This window comes from Coffea eugenioides, chromosome 11 (assembly GCF_003713205.1).
Source record: "Coffea eugenioides isolate CCC68of chromosome 11, Ceug_1.0, whole genome shotgun sequence".
NCBI lineage: Eukaryota > Viridiplantae > Streptophyta > Magnoliopsida > Gentianales > Rubiaceae > Coffea > Coffea eugenioides.
Window position 1 is genome coordinate 30873265 of NC_040045.1, and position 22426 is coordinate 30895690.

General features: G+C 34.2%; 2 protein-coding genes across 5 annotated transcripts; one reads left to right on the forward strand and one right to left on the reverse strand.

The window, feature by feature from the left end:
* Positions 1-5655: 5655 nt before the first annotated feature.
* LOC113754155 lies at positions 5656-10976 on the forward strand. 4 transcript variants are annotated; one of them, XR_003465136.1, is made up of 4 exons: positions 5656-5877; positions 6059-6105; positions 9917-10070; positions 10795-10976. XR_003465136.1 is itself a non-coding variant. In XM_027298506.1 (4 exons), exons 2-4 carry the CDS (start codon positions 6067-6069, stop codon positions 10544-10546), a joined length of 384 nt encoding a protein of 127 aa, XP_027154307.1. In that variant the 5' UTR covers positions 5656-5877; positions 6059-6066; the 3' UTR covers positions 10547-10719. The 4 variants fall into 4 exon arrangements, 2 of the variants coding, with proteins under 2 accessions (XP_027154307.1, XP_027154308.1); XM_027298506.1 differs by lacking the exon at positions 10795-10976 and adding an exon at positions 10356-10719; XM_027298507.1 differs by lacking the exon at positions 10795-10976 and adding an exon at positions 10286-10371.
* Positions 10977-12563: 1587 nt separating this feature from the next.
* Positions 12564-15693, reverse strand: LOC113751079 (disease resistance protein RPM1-like). Its single transcript, XM_027294942.1, has 2 exons — positions 12721-15693; positions 12564-12681 (listed from the first exon to the last, which is right to left on the reverse strand). Exon 1 carries the CDS (start codon positions 15551-15553, stop codon positions 12770-12772), a length of 2784 nt encoding a protein of 927 aa, XP_027150743.1. The 5' UTR covers positions 15554-15693; the 3' UTR covers positions 12564-12681; positions 12721-12769.
* Positions 15694-22426: the final 6733 nt, after the last annotated feature.

Below are 22426 nucleotides of genomic sequence, written 5' to 3' on the forward strand. Positions count from 1 at the left end.
CATGAAAAAGACGATCTACAAATTATAATGATTTTAGCATGATAATAACCACATTATAATTTTAGCATGATAATAACCACATCATATTTCATTTCAAATGCCAATGGAGATTGGAAACTGAAATATTTGGAGTCTATTTGAGGAAAACATCTGTAGGCAGTTGCAGAAGAACTTGTATACAAGAACCATAGTTGTCAAAATCGCGATCCGGATCGTAGGATCGTATGATCCTACGATCCGGATAATCAAAATCGATCCGGATCGTATTCAGAATCGCAAATCATATTAATCTCTGTAGGATCGCATAGAATCGTAGCAGGATCGGTAGGATCGTGTAGGATCGTAGGATCGGTAGGATCGTACGATCCTACAATTTTTTTGTAAATTTATGAAATACGAAGCTCCATTTTGCAAGTAAATGAAAATATTTGTGGTATATTTGTAATTTATCAAAGAATTGCAACCTTTAATTGCAATTAGGAGCTTTTGGTAGGATCTTACGATTCTCCGATCCGATCCTACGATCCGATCCTGTGAAACTAAAATCGATCCTACGTAGGATCCCGATTTTACAAACCTTGACAAGAACGTGCTTTTTTACAGAAAGATCCCGCCCCCCCTCCCTCACCCCCTCTCTCTATTTCATATATAATCACATAACAATATAAATCTATATAGTTTTATATAAAATGGAAATTGAGAAAAAAATAACTCCAATCATAACAAATGACCTAAACGCGCTCCAGGAACACGTGTAATGAAGTTATAATATTTACTTAATCCTTCTATTATTTCATATATATCTACAAAATTTCCCAATAATTTTATGAAAAGTTGTTCCTCCCCTTTTCCCCTTCCCTCCCCCAATATTTTGTTTGGTACCTGAGTAAGGGCAATACAAACATTTCAAATAACGATTGTAGGAAGACTACTTTATGTCAAATTTTCACTTTATATAAAATTATAGTGGAGATTATGTGAATATTTTGAAAGGTTAAACTTCATAGTTTTTTTTTTCGGGTCTAAAGGCTACTTCCCCTAGGCTGGACAGACTTTTGCCCCAAAGATACCCAACAACGGTAGCACATGGGAGTCGAACCTAGGACCTTGCTGTAACTACAAACGACCAGTCCCAACCGAGCTACCCACCGGAGGCAAGTGCATAGTTATTTACCCTGTGTGCTAATTATGGATCTTGTTTTTGCACTGCAGCATTATGACTGCCAAGTTATAAGATGAGATTTTTTTCTTGTTCGGCTGAAAAGTTTGTCATATTCGAGTTTACTGTCAAGAAACTAGCTTCACACATCTGTTTCATATTTCACACCACTCCATCCCACTCTTGTTGCCCCATCTCTCTTAAAAGCCTCAATGTCCACCGATCACGAAAATTGCATATTCAAAAGTCCGAAAGTGTTCAAAGCCACATTTATCATAACCACCAGTGTAAGACTTCAACAGGTAAAGGCATTTGCCTGAGCCCATCTACCATAAACGTTTGCAAGCAACTTGCAATGGAGTTTGTTTTCTTTTTTTAAAAAAATGTGATGGAGTATATGAGCAAAGTACTAGAAATATGGCACAATTATCACAAATAAACAGCATGCTTTTCGTTTATATAATATGAACTGTTAGTTACATGTAGTTTCTTAGCTATCTTAATTTTTTCTTGGTATAATAGATTTGCAAGTTAATTTTTTTTTTGTTTATTTGTGTGTTTTTCTATTTATTTTGGTAGACTTTGGACCCCAACTTCTACTAAGGTTATGAAGTGGTGTCTTTGAGTTCAATAACACATCAACATGCATCAACGAGCATTCTGCAAGTAAGAAGAAAACTTGATTAATCACTTAATCTTATATTAGTTTGACAAGTCACTATTGTAACTTCGTACATTTTCTAACAATATGTTTAGCAGAAGTTTTTACACATAACACAAATCTATAATAGACATTGACCAAACATAGTTGCTAAAGATTAAAAAAAAAAAAATTGAATGAAGATGCTTTTGAAGAAATGGAAGATGAGATTGCGGTCATGGGTTAGTTATGTCTGTCAATGGATTAAACCAATTTAATTTTGCCCGTCAATTATTGAAATTTTTCGTCAATTGTTCTATATTTGCCTAAAATCACAAATTTGATGGAGAAGATTTTTTTTTTCTGTCAAAATATTAAGGATCATTTTGGTGTGCAAGCTAAACATTAGGAATCAAACTGCGTTTCTTCCTTGTTTCACTATCTCTTCTTTGAGTTTCTCGACAGAATAAACCTTTTGAATTGATTTTTAAATAATCCTAAACATACTTGTTGAACTTATTTTTTCTTTCTTTACATGCGAAGAAAGAACTTCATTTAAAAATGGAAAGAAGAATAATGTTTGAATAACTTCTATTCATGTCAGGCTTAAATTCTTTTCATCAATTTTCTGAACTACCAATCTCAATTAAAAAGAAAAGGTTTCTTCATTAAACCCTACTACTTAGCGCTATGAGTGATTAGTGGGTAGGCTAAAAACCCAATTAGATCAAGGGAGAGTGTTATGGCACAATGCTAAATTACCAACACGACGAGCAGGCCCAACACCTTAAGGTGGCCATTTTGTGTAGTGGTTCAGTTGTGTCTATTCGTTAACTACTGCAATTACCCTAAAGCTTCACAGTTGCTATAAAAGAGTTCCTTTGCCTCTTTCTTCACTACCAACACCGTTCTTTCCCTACCATTGTACATTTTCTAGCAATGGCAAAAGATTAAAATTGCAAGGGCCTACTAGATCACATGAAACTAGAGGAAATCAATGATATTTGAAAACCACAAGTCTGGAAGAATTCCTGAATTTTATCAATTGCTTCTATCTTTCATAGGTAATGTTTTTAAAAATTGATCTTTTTCATTTTTTTTTGTTTTATTAGAAGCATATATGTTACAAGTTTGAACATAACAATTCAATATTTTGATTAGAGATCTTTTTTTTGGATAGTTTAAGTTATAAAAAAATATATATTTGTAGAAAAGAGGACAATTTGCAGTAGTATGCCAATATACTGGCTTTTTTTGGATTGCCATTCTAGACAAAAATCTCATGTTTTTTGGGAATATTTCCTTGATACATTTTTCAATGAACTTTTTATTTTATATATATCATATCTAAAAAAGTATTACAATATACCCTTCCAGAAAATGCAATCCAAACAATATACTTCCATGATCAATCATAGTAGTATTGCGATTAGAACCTTTTTTTTACAATTAGAATAAAAAACTAAAAAAGAAAAATAGAACCTAGACAACAAAATCGATTATGTGACTTGACATTCAAGATTACTTGAAATAATTCTAATCCAGGTGAAGATAACTTGTAGTATTTTGGGTAATTTTTTTCAAAGGTCAAAAGGCTGTTTTGGTACAAAGGAATATGAGTACTAAACTATAGGTTTAAATTTAATTTCATTTAAATCAAAAGAAGGAAAGGACTTAGGCCTATCAATTGGGCCATTTGAATCGAGGTTTAACAAACTCAGGTTTGCTTTTATAGTTAGTAGTTAGTACCACTTTTGGATTTTGAATTATGAGTTTTGGATTGATAAATATGAAACTCGTACTTGATTCACAAAATATTCAGATTGTGAGTTTAATTCGGACTTAACTCAAACTCACTTATAACTCCTTAATTTTCTTAATGTAATTACTATAATTATTAAGTTTAAACTAATTTAATATCCATAGGACCACAACATTAAAACTATACAAGAATCGGTAACAATTCATTAAAAAGTATATAAACCAAGAATTTTTCAACAATAATATATCCAATTAATTCAATGTACATGGAAAATAGAAATAAAACATGATCAATAGTTAATATATCTTCAAAGGTCCTCAATTTGCTCATACTAAGATTTGTCCTTCTAAATCTTTTGACATAATTTTGTACATGTAATATTACGTATATATATATATTAATATATTTTGACAAATAACTCATAAGTATTTGTATTATATATTTAGATATATAATTATATATATCAAAATATGAATATTATATATATATATATATATATGCATATTAAAGGGTCAAGCCTATATCGGGTTTGACCCTAATAAGGCCCAAACTCTGCTCACATTTAATTTGGAGCTAATATTTAGATCCAATTTCAATCCAACTCAATGAAGGCTAGACTCATTAGACTTTTTCTCGGAGCCGAGTTCAAACTGACTCAGCCCCATTGATAATCCTAGAAGGATTGCCTCAAATTTTCATGCTAATCCGTTTCCCTCTCAAAATGAGTAAGAAAGGGATAAAACAATAATTACATATATAATACTAAGTTTGAGACCAAGTATACCAAAGGGAAGAAGTATATGAGACATTAGTGGCATGAATAAATGAAGTAAAAAATAAAAAAGTTTAATTAGGATTGCTAGTACCAATTTAAGACAATTGCGTTGTGATTCGCATCTTATTTTGTCCTATTACCCTCAATATCACTATGTGAAAACTTAAGCAACTAAAATGATTAAAATTTCAATCCAAAAGTACAAAGTCAAAATTGTTAAATAACAATAATTAAATTTTGCCTATTAGTCATTGTTGAGTTTTCGTCATTGTAGAATGTACCTACTACCAAAAACTTTGAAAACCAAATTTATTTTGATCGGAACATTAAAGACTAATTTAACGCTTAATCTAAAAATTGGAGACTAAAACTACAATTCTCCCTTTTTCCGAAAGAAAAATCTACACCTTTTTTTGGTTTTATTTTTGTGCACACATGTGATTTTTTTCACCTTTGATATCACATAATGGTCCAAACCGACTGACATCGGTTAATAGATTCAATTGTTAAAATGACTTTGTAAATTGTGAGGGTGGTAATATAGAAAAATCCTGTTTGGTAGAATTTGGGTAAAAGGAGAGTGCATTTGATAAAATTAAAGTTTGAAAATTGAAGTTTGAAGTCTGAATTCCATTAAATTAAGTTGTTGAATTGTTAAGTATTAACCCCTATTTGATAACTCAATTTAACACTTAAAGTTAATGGATTTAGATATTAACATGTTCAAACGCATTTGATAACCAAAAAATTGTGCATCTGAATTAATCAAATGACACTGAATTTTCTAGGCAAAATTGGCTTCGAAAAATAAAATGACACTAAATTTTCCAGGTAAAACTTGCTCCAAAAAATAAGTGATAAGTTATTCATTTATCACTTAATGTGATATACACTCAAATGTATTACATTTAGTACTTAACAATTCAATAAATTAATGGATTCAGACTTTAAATTTAATATTTCATTTTGATATACACTCAAATGTGTCACATTTAGTACTTAGCAATTTAATAGCTTAACCGATTCAGACTTCAAATTTAATATTTCAAGTTTTACGTAAAAAATTCAATGCCACTTAATTAATTTAGACATTCTATTTTTTGTTATCAAATCTATCTGAAGATGTTTAGATCTGAATCCATTAAGCTTAAGTGTTAAATTGGATTATCAAACAAGGCCTAAATCATTTAGTATAAATCACATTTTATCAGTAAAGTAAGTGGAAGAAATATAAATCCTCATTTGCCATACAAAAGAGGGGGCGAAATATAAATATAAATATCATTTGCCATACAGGTTGCAATCCATTAACTCAATAATACTGGGAATGAAACACCGATAGACTCAAAAAAGAGTGGCTGAAAAATTTGTGACAGCAAAAACAGAAGAAAAAGCAAAAGAATTGGAACTGAAAACCAAGGAGGAGCTGAAGCCCTGGGAGCAGCACTCTATTGTGATCACCATTCCTCGTTTTGACTACAACGCCTCTTCTTCTCTCCTCAGTCATTCCCACTCCGGATTCCTCATCACCTGCCCCATCAGTAAGGCCTCTCATCCCATCTCTTCTGTCCAGAGAGCTATGTTTTTTTTTTGTTGTTTTTGTACTTTATTGGCATTTATTTATGTAATTTGCTTCTGGGTTTTTTGAAAATTTTCAATTTGATAGTTTGGGATAGTCCGGGTAGTGTGGTGATTGATAAAAATGCTTCCTTTGTTATGTAGAGAGGGAGATGAGTGCAACAAAAGAAGCCATGTCAATTTTTGAAAAGGTAATGAATTCTGCTGGTTTTGTCTCGTCAGTTCTTTGGAATAATGTCACAATAAGGAAATTTTAGACATAAAGAAAATTCATGCTGACTTCAGAATCAGGACAGTTAAATTGGTTTAGTGAACTTGGTTTTATGGTATTCTTAAATTCCGGGCAAGGTTGGGAACTTGGGGTTTTTGTAAGTGAACAAGACTGTAGCGGGCTTGAATTACCGGTGTAATGTGTTTGCAGCTGTAATTGTTTTGGTTTAAGATGAAGAGTAGCAATTTTATGGAATAGATGTTTGAATGATTAAGCATAAGTAAACAGCAAATGGGATGGCAACAAATTGATAAAACTGATGAAGTTTGGAGAACTGGGTGAGCTATGCAGAAGGTAGGCACAGGCATGTTGTGTTGTTCAAATGCAACAGGTGTTGATGGGGGAAAAACAAAAAAACTGAAGTTGTATTCCGATTTAAATGTGATAAATGTATGGAAATGAAGTGTAATGCTAATGGTCTTCATTTGTGAGAATAATGGCGTGCAACATTATTTCCATCTGTTGAACTTAGTCTAGGAAAAACGTTGATGATTTTTGGGTTCTAAACTTGATTAAGATTTCAGTTTGCAGACAAACAGAAGGATAAGATGTCAATTATCCTGCCGATAGGTTATTAACATCTGAGTCTAGTAGCTGGCTTCAAATTTTTTTTCCTATGATCTTCCACTTCATCTATTTATTTGTAGCCTGTGCATTTTTGGGTCACAGATTAGTATGGTTTAGTCCTTGTTTACAAGTCTTATTCAACATGTTTTGCTTACACACTGTCATTTGTCACTTGGTTCAATCAAGTGACTCTGCTTAAGTCTGATGTGCCTTCTTGAGTAAATGACATGATCTGACATCCAAAATGCAGCACTGGTTAATCACTCACAGCTTTCCAGTATTTATATATATATATATATATATGACTTACCAATTTCCTTGAATTTGAAGAGGCTTATGGATACATAGTAACCTTAGCTTAGGCTTGAGCACATAACTGATACAGGTTAAGCACAAATTCACCTTACTAATACGGAACCTTTGCATTGTTTTCTTTGAAAAGAAATCATAAACAACAGATAGAAGATATGCAATATTTTCTGCCGTAAGAAAAATTTTTTAAATATAAAAGCAATTTAATAAGTGTATCATTATATTTCTCTAAAGAATGACATGGTCTTAAGTGATCATATTTCTAGAAGGAGAAGACCATTAGTCCAATTTTGTTCGGCATTTGAGACATCAGATATTATATGCATGAAATATATAGCTGATTGCCAATCACCTATTTTGAGTTCTCAAGAAATAGATATATAAGCTTCAGTTTGCTTTTAATATCAAAAAGGCATTCTCCATTGCAGCAGCTTTAGATAATTGTCTTTCATTCATACCTAAAGGGAATTGTATAGGCATGAGATGTTCTACTCTTCTAGGGCCCAAATAATAAGTGGACAATTTAGAGTTAGCTTAAAATCTTGTGGCAGACAACTTGTTTGGAATTGTTTTTGGATATATTTACACCAGAGGCCAAGCGTTGCTGAGGCTTATCACTATGTGAAAGAAATGAATGAGTTTCAGTTATATTTGAAGTCCTCTCCAAAGCCTGTATCGTTTTTATTTCTTGGACCTCTCTCGTAGCAAAGGGAAGGCAAACGATAAACCAACTTGGAGAATGGGGAGGTGTGCATCTGGTGCTTGCAAGCTGTGTGTGCTGAATGTTTTCTTAGGGCTTCAAACTGATGTTGATATATTGATACATTATGCGTTCCATTCGTTTTTTATGAATGCCATCAATATTCACGACTGATGCAACCAATGAAGAGTTTAAGGGAAGAGTAAATTTTAATATTCTTGGGAACTTGACTGAAGATCCAATTTACCCACTTTGAAGAATGGGTAATCTTTTTAGGATCTCGATTATTTATTAAAAATTTAAATTCTACATATTTCAGTAGACTTAAAATTTATGGTGCTTTAGTAGCTTATGGGTATTGGGTAAACTGACAGTGGAGGACACTTCAGCCATTGTTTGAGACCATAGGCTTATTCGTTGACTTTGTTGGAAGGGCTTTTAATTGGAATGTTGGGATTCATCACCTCAATTTCCTGTCATAAGATATTCTGGTCCCCAGGGCTGAGCTGAAGCCCAGTACATATTGCATGTACTATTGTACACACACCCCACAGACCCAGGTTTGTTAGGCCATCCATGAAGGAGTTATTTAAGTTATTCACTGGTGAATTTTTTATGCATCTTTGTCTTGGAAGTGATGTCCTAAACCTTTGTGTCATATGTGGCTTTCTTCCTGACATTTTACTCTCATCTTCCATTGCATGTGGTAGTTTCTTTTCCCGTCCTTGAATATACACCAATGTGAAAGTAAGAGTTCAACCTGTCTTCCCCTCTGTCAAATAACATTCAGTGTTAAAAGCTTGTGTTCAAATTTTGTGTGAATGAGTTTGCTGCTTTTAGGACTATTAGTTAAAAGAGTTCAGGACATTTTTACTGATCAGCAGCTTGTGTAAGTCAGAAGCTATTTTAGTGTACTTCTAATGGATTTTAAAAGCTGGGGAAGTGCTTTGTTATCTGGGCATGGGTCTTAAGCTTGAAGCATGCTCTATGTTGTTGGAATATTGAGTTGCTGAATTTGTGCACTAAATAGGGCTCTAGGATACAATTGGTGCAGAAAATTAGAACAGAAGTAGGGAAGAAGAAATTTAGAAACCGTTGCGTCCATGGGGATACTATTTTGTACCAGTTCTCCTTTTCAAACTGCGAACATAGAGATCTGATACATCACTCCTACAGTGGACAACCTTGCATATTCTCCAAATCTCATGTTATTTTCATATGCATCAATAACTATCTGTATTCTTCTACTTCCATCAGTTGCAGCTATAGAAGACTTTTATATCCTGATTGCTGATTGAAACCTGAAGAATTCCATGAGAACAGAAATATCTGCTACCAAATCGAACTATTGACTTTTAAAGATGAGAATCCCTCTGAATCCTCCTATGGAGATAATAGAATTATGTGTCAAATATAGATAATCTTTTCTTACTGGCTATTCTATGTAAACTGTTTTCTCTTGGAAAATGGTGGAGAAATGAAGTGAGTCTGGCTAGCTGGTGGTGATCTATCGTCATTCTTTACTTTTTCTTTTCATTAATTTTTTTTCAAAATTTGATTGACTTTTAGCACTTCTGATCTTAGAACAATGCTTCTTTCTACAACTTTTTTGCTAACCCGGTTCTATCTTGATAGCTGTATTAATTTATGAAATCTTGGTTAAAAGAGTGACAATTAGCACAAGGATAATCAGAAATTTATTGTACAACAGATGGTCCAGGGGCAGAATACTCGAGTTTGGGAGCAATTCTGACATAATTGTTCGATATGATTATTAGTAGAGAAATTGCAGTTTAATGAAATGTAATTCTTGAAGATAATAGCCTATGGCTTTTATATACTTATGCTACTGAACTTGTGCAGAATCAGCATGCATGATATTTCTTCACCATCTTTTCTTTTTTCTTTTTCTTTTTTTTATAGATGATCTGATTGATTCATCCAATTTCATATATCTGAACTATCTCAATGGGAAACCTGCTTGCATCTAAAAGGTGTAAAGTGTAGAAATCAGCTTGGTGTCTTGTTACCTGTAATTGCAGTACATTTTCTTACATACCTTGTTGTGTATGTAAAACTAAATAAGTTAATTCAAGTTGCGTTTATGTTCTGTGAGATGTTGACCAGTTGTACGATTAAATATGCTTTGCAGTATGTCAGATCTTTGAGTATTCTAAATGCTGAAGGTTCTGAAAGTTTGGATGAGAATATGTTAGCTAAGAAGAGGAGAATATCTGTAAGTACAGAGGAGGAACTTGGCAACAGTTTGGAGAGGAAAGATGCGGCCGATGACTTTGGAGAACCTGGTAATAGTTTAAGTCTGGTATTTTAGTTTATACACATGCTCGTACAGATAAATTAACATGTATGACAACCTGCAAATCTACAAAAAAAATGAAGAGGGTGGGGATTTGTCTGTAAGAACAGGTAATACGACTTGTATGCATGAAAAAATAAGAACAAGTTTATTAAAACAACTAGAGCCAGAATATAATGGAAGATTCTGAAGTTTTTTTGTCAGTGGCTCTTTGGCTTCTTTACCTTTTGGTTCTGAGCCAGAGACTCCACAACTAGAGCAAATTTTGCACCAGGGCATGTCCTGCTTGGCATGGTTATATTTTTTATGGCAAGATTGAGTGCTGTGACCGGCTTGATTGAGAAATTCATCTTCACGGGCTTAAGAAGAGGGCAACGAGCATTGATGGTCAACTTCACTGGCCTGCTCATCCTCCTCTTTGGAGTATCTGTTGGCTTCACTGTTCTTCTTCCAAGAAGTTATTAAAGAAGTAGTCATTGGAAAATCTTGTAATGTTTGGTTATATTTATATATAGTTTGGCCCAATATTGCAGCTAGACTAAACATTTTGTTAGAGTAATGATTCCCATGTTTGTTACAAGTGTTCTGAGTATTTGAATAGTTTATTTGGTCAAATAGTTCTTTTAAAACCTGCATTTTATGCATGAGATTTCTGACATTGGCATATGAACTTTTTTGGGACCATTCGAGCAGGAAAATGGCCATAAGTGCAGGTTTGAAAATAAGCTACTAGCTAGTAGATCAAGTTGATGGTTTGAACAACAAAATCTTGCCCCCTTCAATCTGCAATTTGGCTATGTCAAATCAGTAAACTGTCAAGTTAATTCTGAAAATTTCTTAAAGCTCTATAAAAATGCTGGTATACAATAATCAGTTTGTGTACTGGTCAGTGAAAACTCAGGTCTCAAAAGAGCTCAATCAGATGAGCAGAACTATGCCTGTGTATCTCAATACATGACAAAAATTTATTATGTGTTTCATAGAGTTAATTGAAAAGTATGAGTATTTTTCTAAGTATTTTTGAAATCTAGGAAATATGGAGTGTTTTGTATGATACGTGAGAACGAGTCTTATATAAGTACATTACAAATGCCTGCTAACTAGGACTAAGAGAAAACAAAATGAACAAACTAATATATTCAAATCATTTGCCCGTATTACATCCCTTCTTTCTTCAAGTATACTCTACCAGAAAAAAATCAATTCAGATTAATATCCTACCCCTATTTTTTTCCACTAATTGCCCAAATAAATTATTGTGGATATAACAAAATGGTTCATTATTGTAGAATATAATAAGATGTTTCCACCACTTGTAAAACCTACCAAAGATATCCATATTCTAAATTTCAAATTTTTGCCTACTAAGCATTTCATCATACTAAAAGAAAAAATCACTAGGCATTTCATCATACGGAGGGTGCTATATTTGTTCATATTACTCGACAATCAAGATTAACGTGATAGTTTTTTCTAGTCAATTAGATCTTTGTACAAATTGCTATGTATTAAAAGTAGGGGAAAAAATGAGGTAAAGAACTAGTGTTGTACCATGGAAGTTCACGTACATTAAACATATAATTCAAAAATGTGTTTACTCAGAAATATAAAATTACTTGCTACAAAAACTCAAAAGATTCCCATATATATTAAACACATCCCGCCCAAATTGCCTTTGGTCATGGACAGCCGATTGAAGTTTGGGATCATTTGCCACCATTACCCTCATTTGTGCATTAGCTCAATAGATATATTATAGAGTGCAACTCTTCCATCAGTTTTACATGGCCTGTGGTGTCTAATCGCATGAAAAATGTTCCAAACTGTGTTCATTGCAACCCTGTCAAGTTTCTGTGTTGTGATAATGACAAAGAATTGCTTAGAGTTATTTACTTCAAAAATCGAGGGAGGATTCAAATTCAATTTTGGAAAACATCGATCCCCGGATTAATGGCGTGTTCTCAATCACATTGCTTGGCCCTTTGGGGGTAAAATCAGATGAAGATCTTACATCATGATGAAATGGAGTTTATACATTTCAAGCACCATAAGGTCCATAACAAGTATAGTTGGCCGTTGTTGCAGAAGTACAACAACAAGTACAGCTAAAACAAACGACCAAAGGAAACAACAATTTACAACCAAAAACAAAACATATCAAACACAGGAAGAACGAAGAGAAATGCCAAAGGTGATGAAGGCAAAAACTCAAAAGACCGCGTAAATACCAAAACATGAAAAGGAATGATCATAATTTCCAAGAGGATTGAAAAAGTAGAAGCCATGAGAACTCCTTACTTTTGCGAAATCCCTTATTTTGCCATGACAACCTTCAAGTCTGGACTTTGGACTTCAAAAGGTGTTATACATCCAAACTAATTTCACTTACTGCTTCATACACTTCAAAATTAACTTAATGAAGACTGCCTTCTCTGTTTTACTTAACCAGAGCAAGTTTGATGGAGCCAACTATAAAAAACTATTTCGAGGAATTGAAGGTGATTGTAGCTATTTCATGATATGATTTGATACAAATGTAGTAAGCAGTAGAAAGGAAAAAGTAAACGAGAACTCAATGAAATAAAAGGAAAAGCTAGTAAGCAACCTGAGACCTATAGAAGAGATGAGTTGACTGAATATCAATTAATGTTGAAAGCTGCAAAGAGTTGTCTCTTAGCTTCTCTTCTCTTAGAGGAACGTGCCTTCCCAATGACCATCAATCCAGTGACCAGTGAAAACTTGAGGGATATGAGAAATTGTCTGATAATCTTCACTTTGTTGATCTAAATTTTGTACTTTCTGCATTAGCTCATCAGACATATCAAAGAACCCAAGAAATTGAAGTCCGGTCAAGTTTTGGATGCCTGAAGGCAACTCCTGCATCTGTTTACAACCCATTAATTGCAGATTTCTGAGAGTAGCCATTGATTCCTCTTCCACTCTCACCCATTTCAGTCTTGTTAATTGCACAAGCTCTAAGTGCTGGAGTTTTTGAAATCCTCCAACCTCGAAACACAGTGTCTCCCCTTCATAAGCACGATAGAGAGTAAGTGATACCAGATTGGGCAAATGTCCGAGGGAGCCTGTTACATTCTCATCTTCTCTCAACCTACTATTGTCCAACTGTAAGATTCTCAAGGATTGAAGTGATGTCACCCATTGCGGTACTCTCTCTAAACGCCCCTTCAACAACAGAGATGTGAGGAATCCAAGTTTTGGAGAGACGGAATGTTGGAGATCAAGGATCTCATCTTCTTTAATACAGGAGATGACCAATTTTTGAAGGTTGGTCAGCCTCAAGAGGGAGGACAGCAACTCTTTTCCATCTTCTCTTCTCAGCTTTGTGATGGCTAATTGTCGCAATTGCGTTAGCTTTCCAATCTCCCTTACTATTTTATCACTGTCTGCTTCTATACCAAACAAATCCTCCAAACAAACAAGCTTTCCAATTCCATCTGGAGATTTGCAGCCCCAAACTGCATACTCATTTGAATAATCACCCACTCCACCTAAGCAAAGACAACGGAGTTTTCTTAGATTTAGAATATCCGCAGGCAACTCTGTTACATTCGTTCCTATCAGATCTATAACTTCAAGGTTTTGAAGCTTCCCAATAGATTTTGGAATAATTTTAACTCCAGTTCCACTGAGATTAAGATACCTGAGATGAAATAGTTTGAAGACTTGCTTTGGGATGTTGTCCAATTCAGCTCCATGCAAATCCAACACCTTTAGCAACTTGGGATCACCACTTAAGAACTCGGACAAAAATGTAGTTGTGAAAGGATCTTCATACCCAAATATTGCCACAGACCGAAGACACTTTAAGCCACTAAATTCTTGTGGATTATCAATGAAGTTGTGGATTGCTAGGTGTCGAACTTTTGTAGGCCATCTTGTGTAATATCTGGTGGCCACAGTCGTGAAGTCCTGCTCTTTGGATTTTGAAACAATGATTTCACGTAGAAAATCATGGAGACCACATGTTTCCAATCTGCCATCGGCAAATGAGGATTTAACTTGGATTAAGCTTCTGTTGATGAGTTCTTTCATATATCTCATAGCAATATCAGTGGATGTTATTCTTTCTTTCTCTTCTACAAATCCTAGTGCAATCCATTTCAGAAGTATATCATCCACATCAATTGGATAATCTTCAGGGTAGATGCTTAGATATAATAGGCAGCTTTTAAGATAGTAAGGCAAATCATTGTAGCTAAGTAAGAGTACCCTTTTAATCCTGTCAAGCTTACCACTGCCATCTGCCTCGCCGCCAAAACCATGAAGAATCATCTCCCATTCATCTGTCTTTTCCATGTCCTTCAGAGCCAAAACACCACCTATTGCAACAATTGCAAGCGGTAGGCCCTCACATTTTTTCAATAATTTTTTAGCAACTTCTTCCAGATTTGGAGGACAGTCATTGCTCTGAAATGTTCTATTGCAAAATAGAGTCCAAGACTCTTTATCAGTAAGAGGCTTCATCTTATAGATGAAGTCAAGTGATCCTAAACAAGACGCAGAAGCTACATCAGCTATTCGTGTTGTCAACACAACACGACTAGTGATATTGCAGTCAGGCAATACACATTTGATAGCTTCCCAGGCATCTATACTCCAGACATCATCAAGGACAATAATGTACCTTCTTTCTTGGAGGAAGTCTTTGACAAATTCACTCAGCGTAAGAACATCCATGGATTCCACTTGGGGAGGGACCGGCTGTCTGATTTCGTTGTACAATTGTTGGATCAGGTTCTTGATGATGACGCTGAACTGAAAATTTTGAGAAACAGTTATCCAGGCATGGCTCTGAAATTGTTTCTTCACTGCAGCATCATCGTAGACTTTTTTCACCAGGGTAGTCTTCCCGAGTCCCCCCATTCCCACAACCGAAACTACTTTCAATTGGGAATGGTCATCAAGGATTTTTGAGATGAGCTCTGCTTTTGGCTTATCAATCCCAACAAGTTGAGCTTCTTCAATGAAGAGTGATTGAGCACGAATGTCAAAATCTGCATTCACCTGACGGGAAGAGATGAAGCCCCTTTCTTGAGTACCATATAGGGACTGGTACCTCTGATGCCTCGCTGAAATCTCTCCAACTCTGGCCTTGATGTCTTTTATCTCCAAAGAAATTTGATGGCGAGCTTTCAGATTCTTCATTGAGTTATAGATCTTTCCAACCTTGCCACAGAATCCATCCATGTAACCACGAGCAAAGCGGAAGGTAAAATCATCGAGAACATCCTCTGTATCATAAGCAACTTCTCGAACCTGCTTTAGCCATTCTTGGAGTTGAGAATCATTATTGTCTTCCTTTGCTTCAGCTTCTCTGAGGAAAGCCTTCATGCTCCCGAGTTCATCATTGATGAATTGAACATCTGATTTAAGCCCCCCCAAAAGTGTGATCTCTTGGGAAAGCAAGGTTGAGAGCTGTTTAATCAAAAAACCTACGACACTCTCTGCCATGATGCTCAATCAAATTTCTCAAGAGTCGACAGGCCAAGACTTCACAGTGGCAAATGATCAGTAGAAAAAGGAAGGTACCTTATCGCTGCTTTTTGTGATGCTGTCTCTTCCAGTAATGCTTTCCAGAGTGCAAAGGACGATTCAATAGTCAAAAGTTTCCCATTAATTTTTGCAAGTGGCCTTCCCCACCCATCCCCATCTATATAATTTATATTTTAGGAAAATAAGAATTTGCCAAAGGGAGAAACACGGTTTTGGTCTCAGCAAACTTTCTCAGGGGCTGGTATCCAGTGCCCGCAATGGTTCGAGTCCCGTGATTATCGTGTTCGGAGAGATGGGGCCTCTCCTCTCGAGCCGGAGTGGGATTAGTCGGGCCTCGCAAGGATTGACCCGAACACCCACTCCGTTAGCAACAAAAAAAAAAAGAAAAAAAGAAACACGGTTTTGGTACTCAATATTGACTTGTATATCAAACTGATCCGAATATTTTAGCCAAAATAAATCTATTCTCCAAATTTTTTGATTTTGACTTTACATTTTTAGTTCCTAATGTTTGAGGTTATGATCGATATGGTCCCTTTAGTTTCAAGTAGTCATAGCCAGCGGGCTTTAAAATGAAAAAAAATAGGTGAATTGAATTAATAGATGTGGCAAATGCCTTCATAAATCCCTATACAATTTCATAAAAACACTTTATGTCAACACAATAGCATCGTTGAACTTAAAGAGTTTTTTTTTTTTTTTTGAATAAGTTACAACTGGATGACAATATATATACATAATATATAAAATAAAAAGAAAAGGAGAATTCTAGTATTAATATGTAATTTATTAGTCACATGAATAAATGAAATAAAAATAAAAAGTTTAATTAGAATCGCTAGCACCCATTTAAGACAATTGCACTGTAATTTGCATCTTATTTTATCCAAATACGCTCAATATCACTAATGAAAACTTAAGCGACTGAAATGATTAAAATTTCAAACAATAGGGATTAAAAGAGCAAAGTCAAAACTATTAAATAGTGGTAATTTGATTTTAACCCTTTGTCATTATTGAACTTTCGTCAAATGTCCTTAATGCACCTAATATCAGAAATTTTGAGAACCAAAATTATTTTGGTGGGAACATGAGAGACTAATTTAGCACATATGCTAAAAATTGGAGACTAAAACTACAATTCACCCAGTTTTCAAAAGAAAAATCTACACCTTTTTTGTTTTATTTTTGTGCACACGTGTAATTTTTTTCTTTTTTTTCACCTTTGATATCACACAATGGTCTAAACCAACTAACATATATTAATAGATTCAATTGTTAAAATAACTTATTTATGAACAGTGAGAGCAGTAATGTGTAGGAAAATCCTGTTCGTTTTTTAGAATTTTGGGTGGAAGGACTAAATCATTTAGTTTAAATTACATTTTAGCAAACTAAGTAAGTGGAAGAATTAAAACCTCATTTGTGCCCAAAAAAAGGGGGAAAAATAAATATAAATCTCATTTGCCATACAAATTACAATCCATTAACTCAATGGAAAACATGACCATTGGAAGTTGCGAGGCGACAACTTATCGCCACACATTGCATTAGTAAGCCAACTTGCAACTTGTGTCTCCGGTGACATAATATAATTGCTGAAAAGACCAATTAATTCTTGTTATTTTCAACAATGGGTCCTCTTTAATTCTCCTTTAATCACAATGCCGAAAGAGTAAGCACTAATATTAAGTTGAGCAATGTTACTTTTTTAAGAAATAAATTAACATAGTTTTTACACGGCTAACCACATATTTGTTTGATTCTTGTCATATGTAAATTAGAAATCAAGTGCTTCAGTCAAAAAAGTAGCTACCTCAGCATTTTATCCTACTTTGGAAATTTACTCAAATTTATCAAATTTGATGGTTAATATGCTTGAGTTTTAGCCTTTTATTTATGCCTATTATTGTTTTTAGACTTAAAAGTTTTTTTATTTAACATACAAACCGGATATAATTCTGTCAAATAAGGATAATCCGGCATTTTCTTGTACTCAACAGGTGGCCTCCTCTTATCAATCATCATATTCGTCCATAGAAACTGATGCTCAAAGTTTTGTTTCTTTGCCATTAGTAAGAGTACAACATATTATTAGTTTACTTGTCTCTAGAGCTTCCTTAGATTCATGTTGTCAATGGAAAATTTGCATAAAAATTTTGGTTTTATTTATGGTGTAGGAGAGTTGCTCCCAAATACAATCAACTCCTAATGACAAAGAGGATACTGAGCCTTTCCAAGTTTGAGTATTTCCTTTCTTTAGATTGAATTTTGATGGTTTATATAGATTCGGCTCATTTTTTTTTATTTTACCTTCTCCCTTAACAATCGTATTATATTCAATCATTTGTACCTCAAATGAAAAGTAAATGTAATTATTCTTTTGAAAAACAAGTTTGTAGAATTGCTGGGCGAAGTGCATATATCTTTGGAAAAGAAGATCCAGGGAATTGCTTGAGAAGATGCACGAACAAGAATTTTTGTTCAAAGTTATTAATGTCTTCAGTACAACTTTTGGTGCTAATTCTCAATGTATTCAAATTCTAATGGGAAAAATTAGACCATTAATGAGATACCAAAAAAAATTCAAAGTCTCATGCCATTCAGATATACGTTTTTTTGATAGAATGAATCACCAGGTAGGTAGTATAAAAGGCTGCCATTGTGTTGTTTTGATCAAATGAAACATCAATAGCTAGTTTTAGGTTAAAACTAATAATATACTCTTGTTCAAATTACTATAATATTAGAGTATTATTATGGAAATATAAAAAAATAGTAGTATTACTAATTACAAGAGACGTCTATAACATTTATAGCTAGTTTGGATATTTAGCTTAGAAAAGAAAAGATGGGAAATGTTAAGTTATGAAAGAAAAGAAAAGAATAGAAAGGAAGAGGATATTTTAATGTTGTTTGAGAATTTTAGAAGGAAGTAGAATGATTTTGAATATATATACCAATAAAATTTCATTCAATAGTTTTGTGAGGATAAAATAGGTAATTTAAAAAAGTTTTATAAGCTTCCATCAGTTTTCCTTTGCTTTCCCCCTGTTTTTGGTCAGAAAAAAAAAATTTGCATTGTAGCAGCACTTGGCATCCTTCAAAATCCTTTTGTTTCTTTTCTTTTCTTTTCCACCTTAATTGAAATCCCAAACGTAATAAAATCAACTTTCTGTTCGATTCCGTTGGAATCTCAACTCCCAAACTAGCTATTATAGCTAGTTTGGGAGTTTAGAATAGAAAAGAAAACAAGAGAAAGGATAAGTTAGAAAAAAAAAGAAGAAGAAAGGATTGGAAAGGATCCAAGTTTCTATCTAAGTTGTTTGGGAGTTTTAAGAAAGAAAATAAGATAGGTAGTTTTCTTTTGTTTGGGAGTTGAATACAAATAAAAAAAAAAGATTTCTAAATAAGTAACTTTACAAATATGTCCTTTCTATAAAGTGAAAGGAGATGTTTTGGTGAGGGTTTTGTAGTAGAGGATTCATCGGAAATTAAAATTTTTTATATTAGGATTTTAAGGATAGTTTTGTCATAGTTGAAAATTTACTTAATACTTCCACACTTTCCTTCCCAATTTTGCGGATTAGGGGCGGGAACGGTCATCAGACGGACCATTCCCGAGCGGTCTCCTCACAAGCGGCAACGAAAGGCAAGAAATGATCCACGTCAGGAAGCCTTCAGCAGGGCAAAGAACGACACCGTTTGATTTAGTTGGAATGGAAAAAAAAAATAGAAGAAGTGACGTTCCGTAACAGACCGTCAACACCGATCGTTAGCAAAGTCCCACTCAAAATGAAAGGTTGAAAATGAAAAGACGCAATTACACTCCCTCCAAAACGAAGCAGTTGCCGAAATTCACGTCTGCCAAAAAATAGGGCAAGATACGAGAGGAGAAAATAACAGAGAAAATAAAGAGAATTGTTACTGTGCATTGGACATTGCAAAAATCTGTGGAACTGCGGCATTGTTGAAGGAAAATCACAGCAAGAAGAAGCAAGAAGTGGTGGTAGAAGGACCAAATTTTTGTGATTAGGATTTATTAAAAGAAGAAGAAAGGTGAACCCAAGTTATAAAGATCGTGGGATCCGGAGTAGTGAACGACTACAAAGCAGTCAGGTAAAACATGAGGAAACCTAGGGTGATATAGTAATGTGCGTAATTTGACCAAAAAAATGGAAGGACTTTACTTATGGATATTTTTGGTGTACACTATAATGATTGCATAGAAAGATGTTACGTGAACACGATGTTTTTGTACAGTAATTGATAAGTGCAGCGTGAGAGGAGTATTGCGGCACAACTTCTTGAGAAAATGTGTGCATAGGTTTGGGAGTTCATAGATGGAAAAAATGAGTGTAGATTAAAATTACTATGTGCTAAGTAGATCGTACAACGTGTTGAGGGTATCATACACTGCGAAACGAAATAGTCAGAAGATCATTCATTGAAGGAAGGCTCACACAGCACGTTGGATAAGAATTATGTTATGTGAATAAAAAGTAACATGGAGAAAAACAGAAACTGTGTGTTAAAGTGTAAAGCATTAACATAACAAAGTCAAAACTTGGTGTATGTAGTACATAGTATAAGAAAAAAGACTAGAAAATAACAAAAGTTAGGGGCGAAGGACATATTGTATGGCATTGTGAAAGTGCTACCTCTTGTATGTGACCTGAGTCGCATTTGAAAAATGTGATCATAAAAGATGAAATGAAGTGCATCATTGTAGATGATAGGAGAGTTGGTAGTAATATAAATACATTGGCAGAATAACAGACTGTTGTGTGTATCATACTCAATGTGAAAAAAATATTACAAGCTTCGTTAGTTTATTGGTGTATATTTATTGTATTAGTTCGTATGCATGAACACAGTGTTGGATAAGTGTTAGATGTTGTGGTTTAACAGGTACAGAGAAGAAACAGAGTACAAATGTTTTGTACTCAGTTGTGCTTGTCATATTTACTAGTACTACATTGGTGTATGTTTATTGGTTTAGTTGCATAAAGATAGACAAGTTTATTGCATGGAACTCTATAAGTATGAGAGTAGATTATAATTTGACAATGTGTGGCAGAAGGAATAACAAATTGTGAAGTTTGGCATACTCTGTGTGCAAAAATGGGTTACGAATCTTGCTATTTATTGTAGGTGCACATCATGTTGGATAATTATTACACGCAGTGATTCAGTAGTGATACTAGTAGAAGTATTCTGTAAAATTAGCGGAACATACTTTAAAATTGTTTCACGAGTTTGTTACTTCATTCGTATTGTTGAATAGGGTAATAAATAAAGGAGAAGGCGATTGCATCGAACTTGATAGGTAGGAGAATAGATTATGATATGACTAAATGAGGCATAATTAACCAGAAACTTTGGTATTGTGACAAACAAATTGTAAAAAGGAAGATTACTAGTATAATGAGGCATAGTTAACTAAAAACTTTGGTATTGTGACAAACAAATTGTGAAAAGGAAGATTACTAGTATAGTAATTGTTGTGGTTTGACATCATGTTTGATAGTTGTTACACACAGTAGATCAGAAGTGACAGTAATAGAATTGGTCTGTAAAATTACATCAAGATACTGTAAAATTGGTTGCCCCCTATTTCTACTGCATTGGTATTGTACAATAGCATGATAAATAGAAGAAAAAGTTGATCCCAAGTAGAACCTGATAGGTAGGACAACAGATTATGTAGATTAGTGGTAGTTGGAATAAATAACAAACTGTGAAGAATGAGTTACTCAGTGTGAAAAAAATGTTACAAGTTGTACTATAGGTAGTGTGACTAATATTTGATATTCATATATTATGCTTAGCAGTACTTTATCATATATTATGCTTGCGGCTGGAAATGAAATTTTGGAACTGAAGTGCAATTTATTTGTCCAAAACATTAGTTTACATGGCAAGAACGCGAATAAAAAGCACACTTTAGGAAGCAGACAGAGAAGAACTCGCTGAAACAATTGGTGGTATAGAATATAGGGCACCACCCAATTCATTGAATAGGTAAGTGGCTAGTGCTTGTGTATGGTCATGGCCGATTAGATTTGTTATCATTATAATGCATTACAATGTTGATTATGCAGGGGCTGGATGGGAAGGAAAAGAACCAATAAAAGGAATGATCGTTTAGGTGGAGAGAAAGAAATACAGACAGCGGGAACAAGCGAGGTCGCAGAACCAGTCCCACCATTGAATCCATAGATGAAGTTCAAGTAAGATCATTGAATCTGAGGAAAAAATAATGCTACTAAATAACACAAATAACATTGGAGTTTTGAATGTGGACAGAAAAGAGTATCAACGCATGGTTTCGGCGAAGGGTGTTAAGGTGACAGGGGTATGCTGTCCTAGCAAAATAAACACTGCAATCATTGAACTGATGTACTGTCTAAGGAAAAAATAGTGAAATGAGCAATTATTTTGTGTTTAATTTAACGTGTCTTTTGACTTTGTTTATTCAATGTAGTACAATAACATTACCCGAGCAGCATATAATAATTTGAGTGAGAAAGAATTAAGGAAGCGAAAGGAGGAGTATTTGAAAGAAAAAGAAAAGTACGAGAAAGAAATGGAACGTCTTGAAAATCTGATAGTGTGAAAAGCACGGATTCAGATTAAGGTAAATATACGTCATGATTCATCAAACACTTAATGAAACTGTATATTTTTCTAATGCATATATCTAAAAACTGGTGTAGAATCAGAAGTGCACTATCTATTGCTCGCCAAAGCAGATGTCAAGTTTAGTTTCATGAATCAATGAAACAAAGAAGCAGCAGATTAGAGACATAGGGTTTGGAGGGCTGCTAG

Coding starts and splice junctions, on each gene's coding strand:
- LOC113751079 (XM_027294942.1), bottom strand. CDS start 15,553: ATGGCAGAGAGTGTCGTAGGTTTTTTGATTAAACAGCTCTCAACCTTG.
- LOC113754155 (XM_027298506.1), top strand. CDS start 6,067: ATGAGTGCAACAAAAGAAGCCATGTCAATTTTTGAAAAG. Junction 6,106..9,916: donor CCATGTCAATTTTTGAAAAG/GTAATGAATTCT, acceptor TATGCTTTGCAG/TATGTCAGATCTTTGAGTAT. Junction 10,071..10,355: donor CGATGACTTTGGAGAACCTG/GTAATAGTTTAA, acceptor ATTTTGCACCAG/GGCATGTCCTGCTTGGCATG.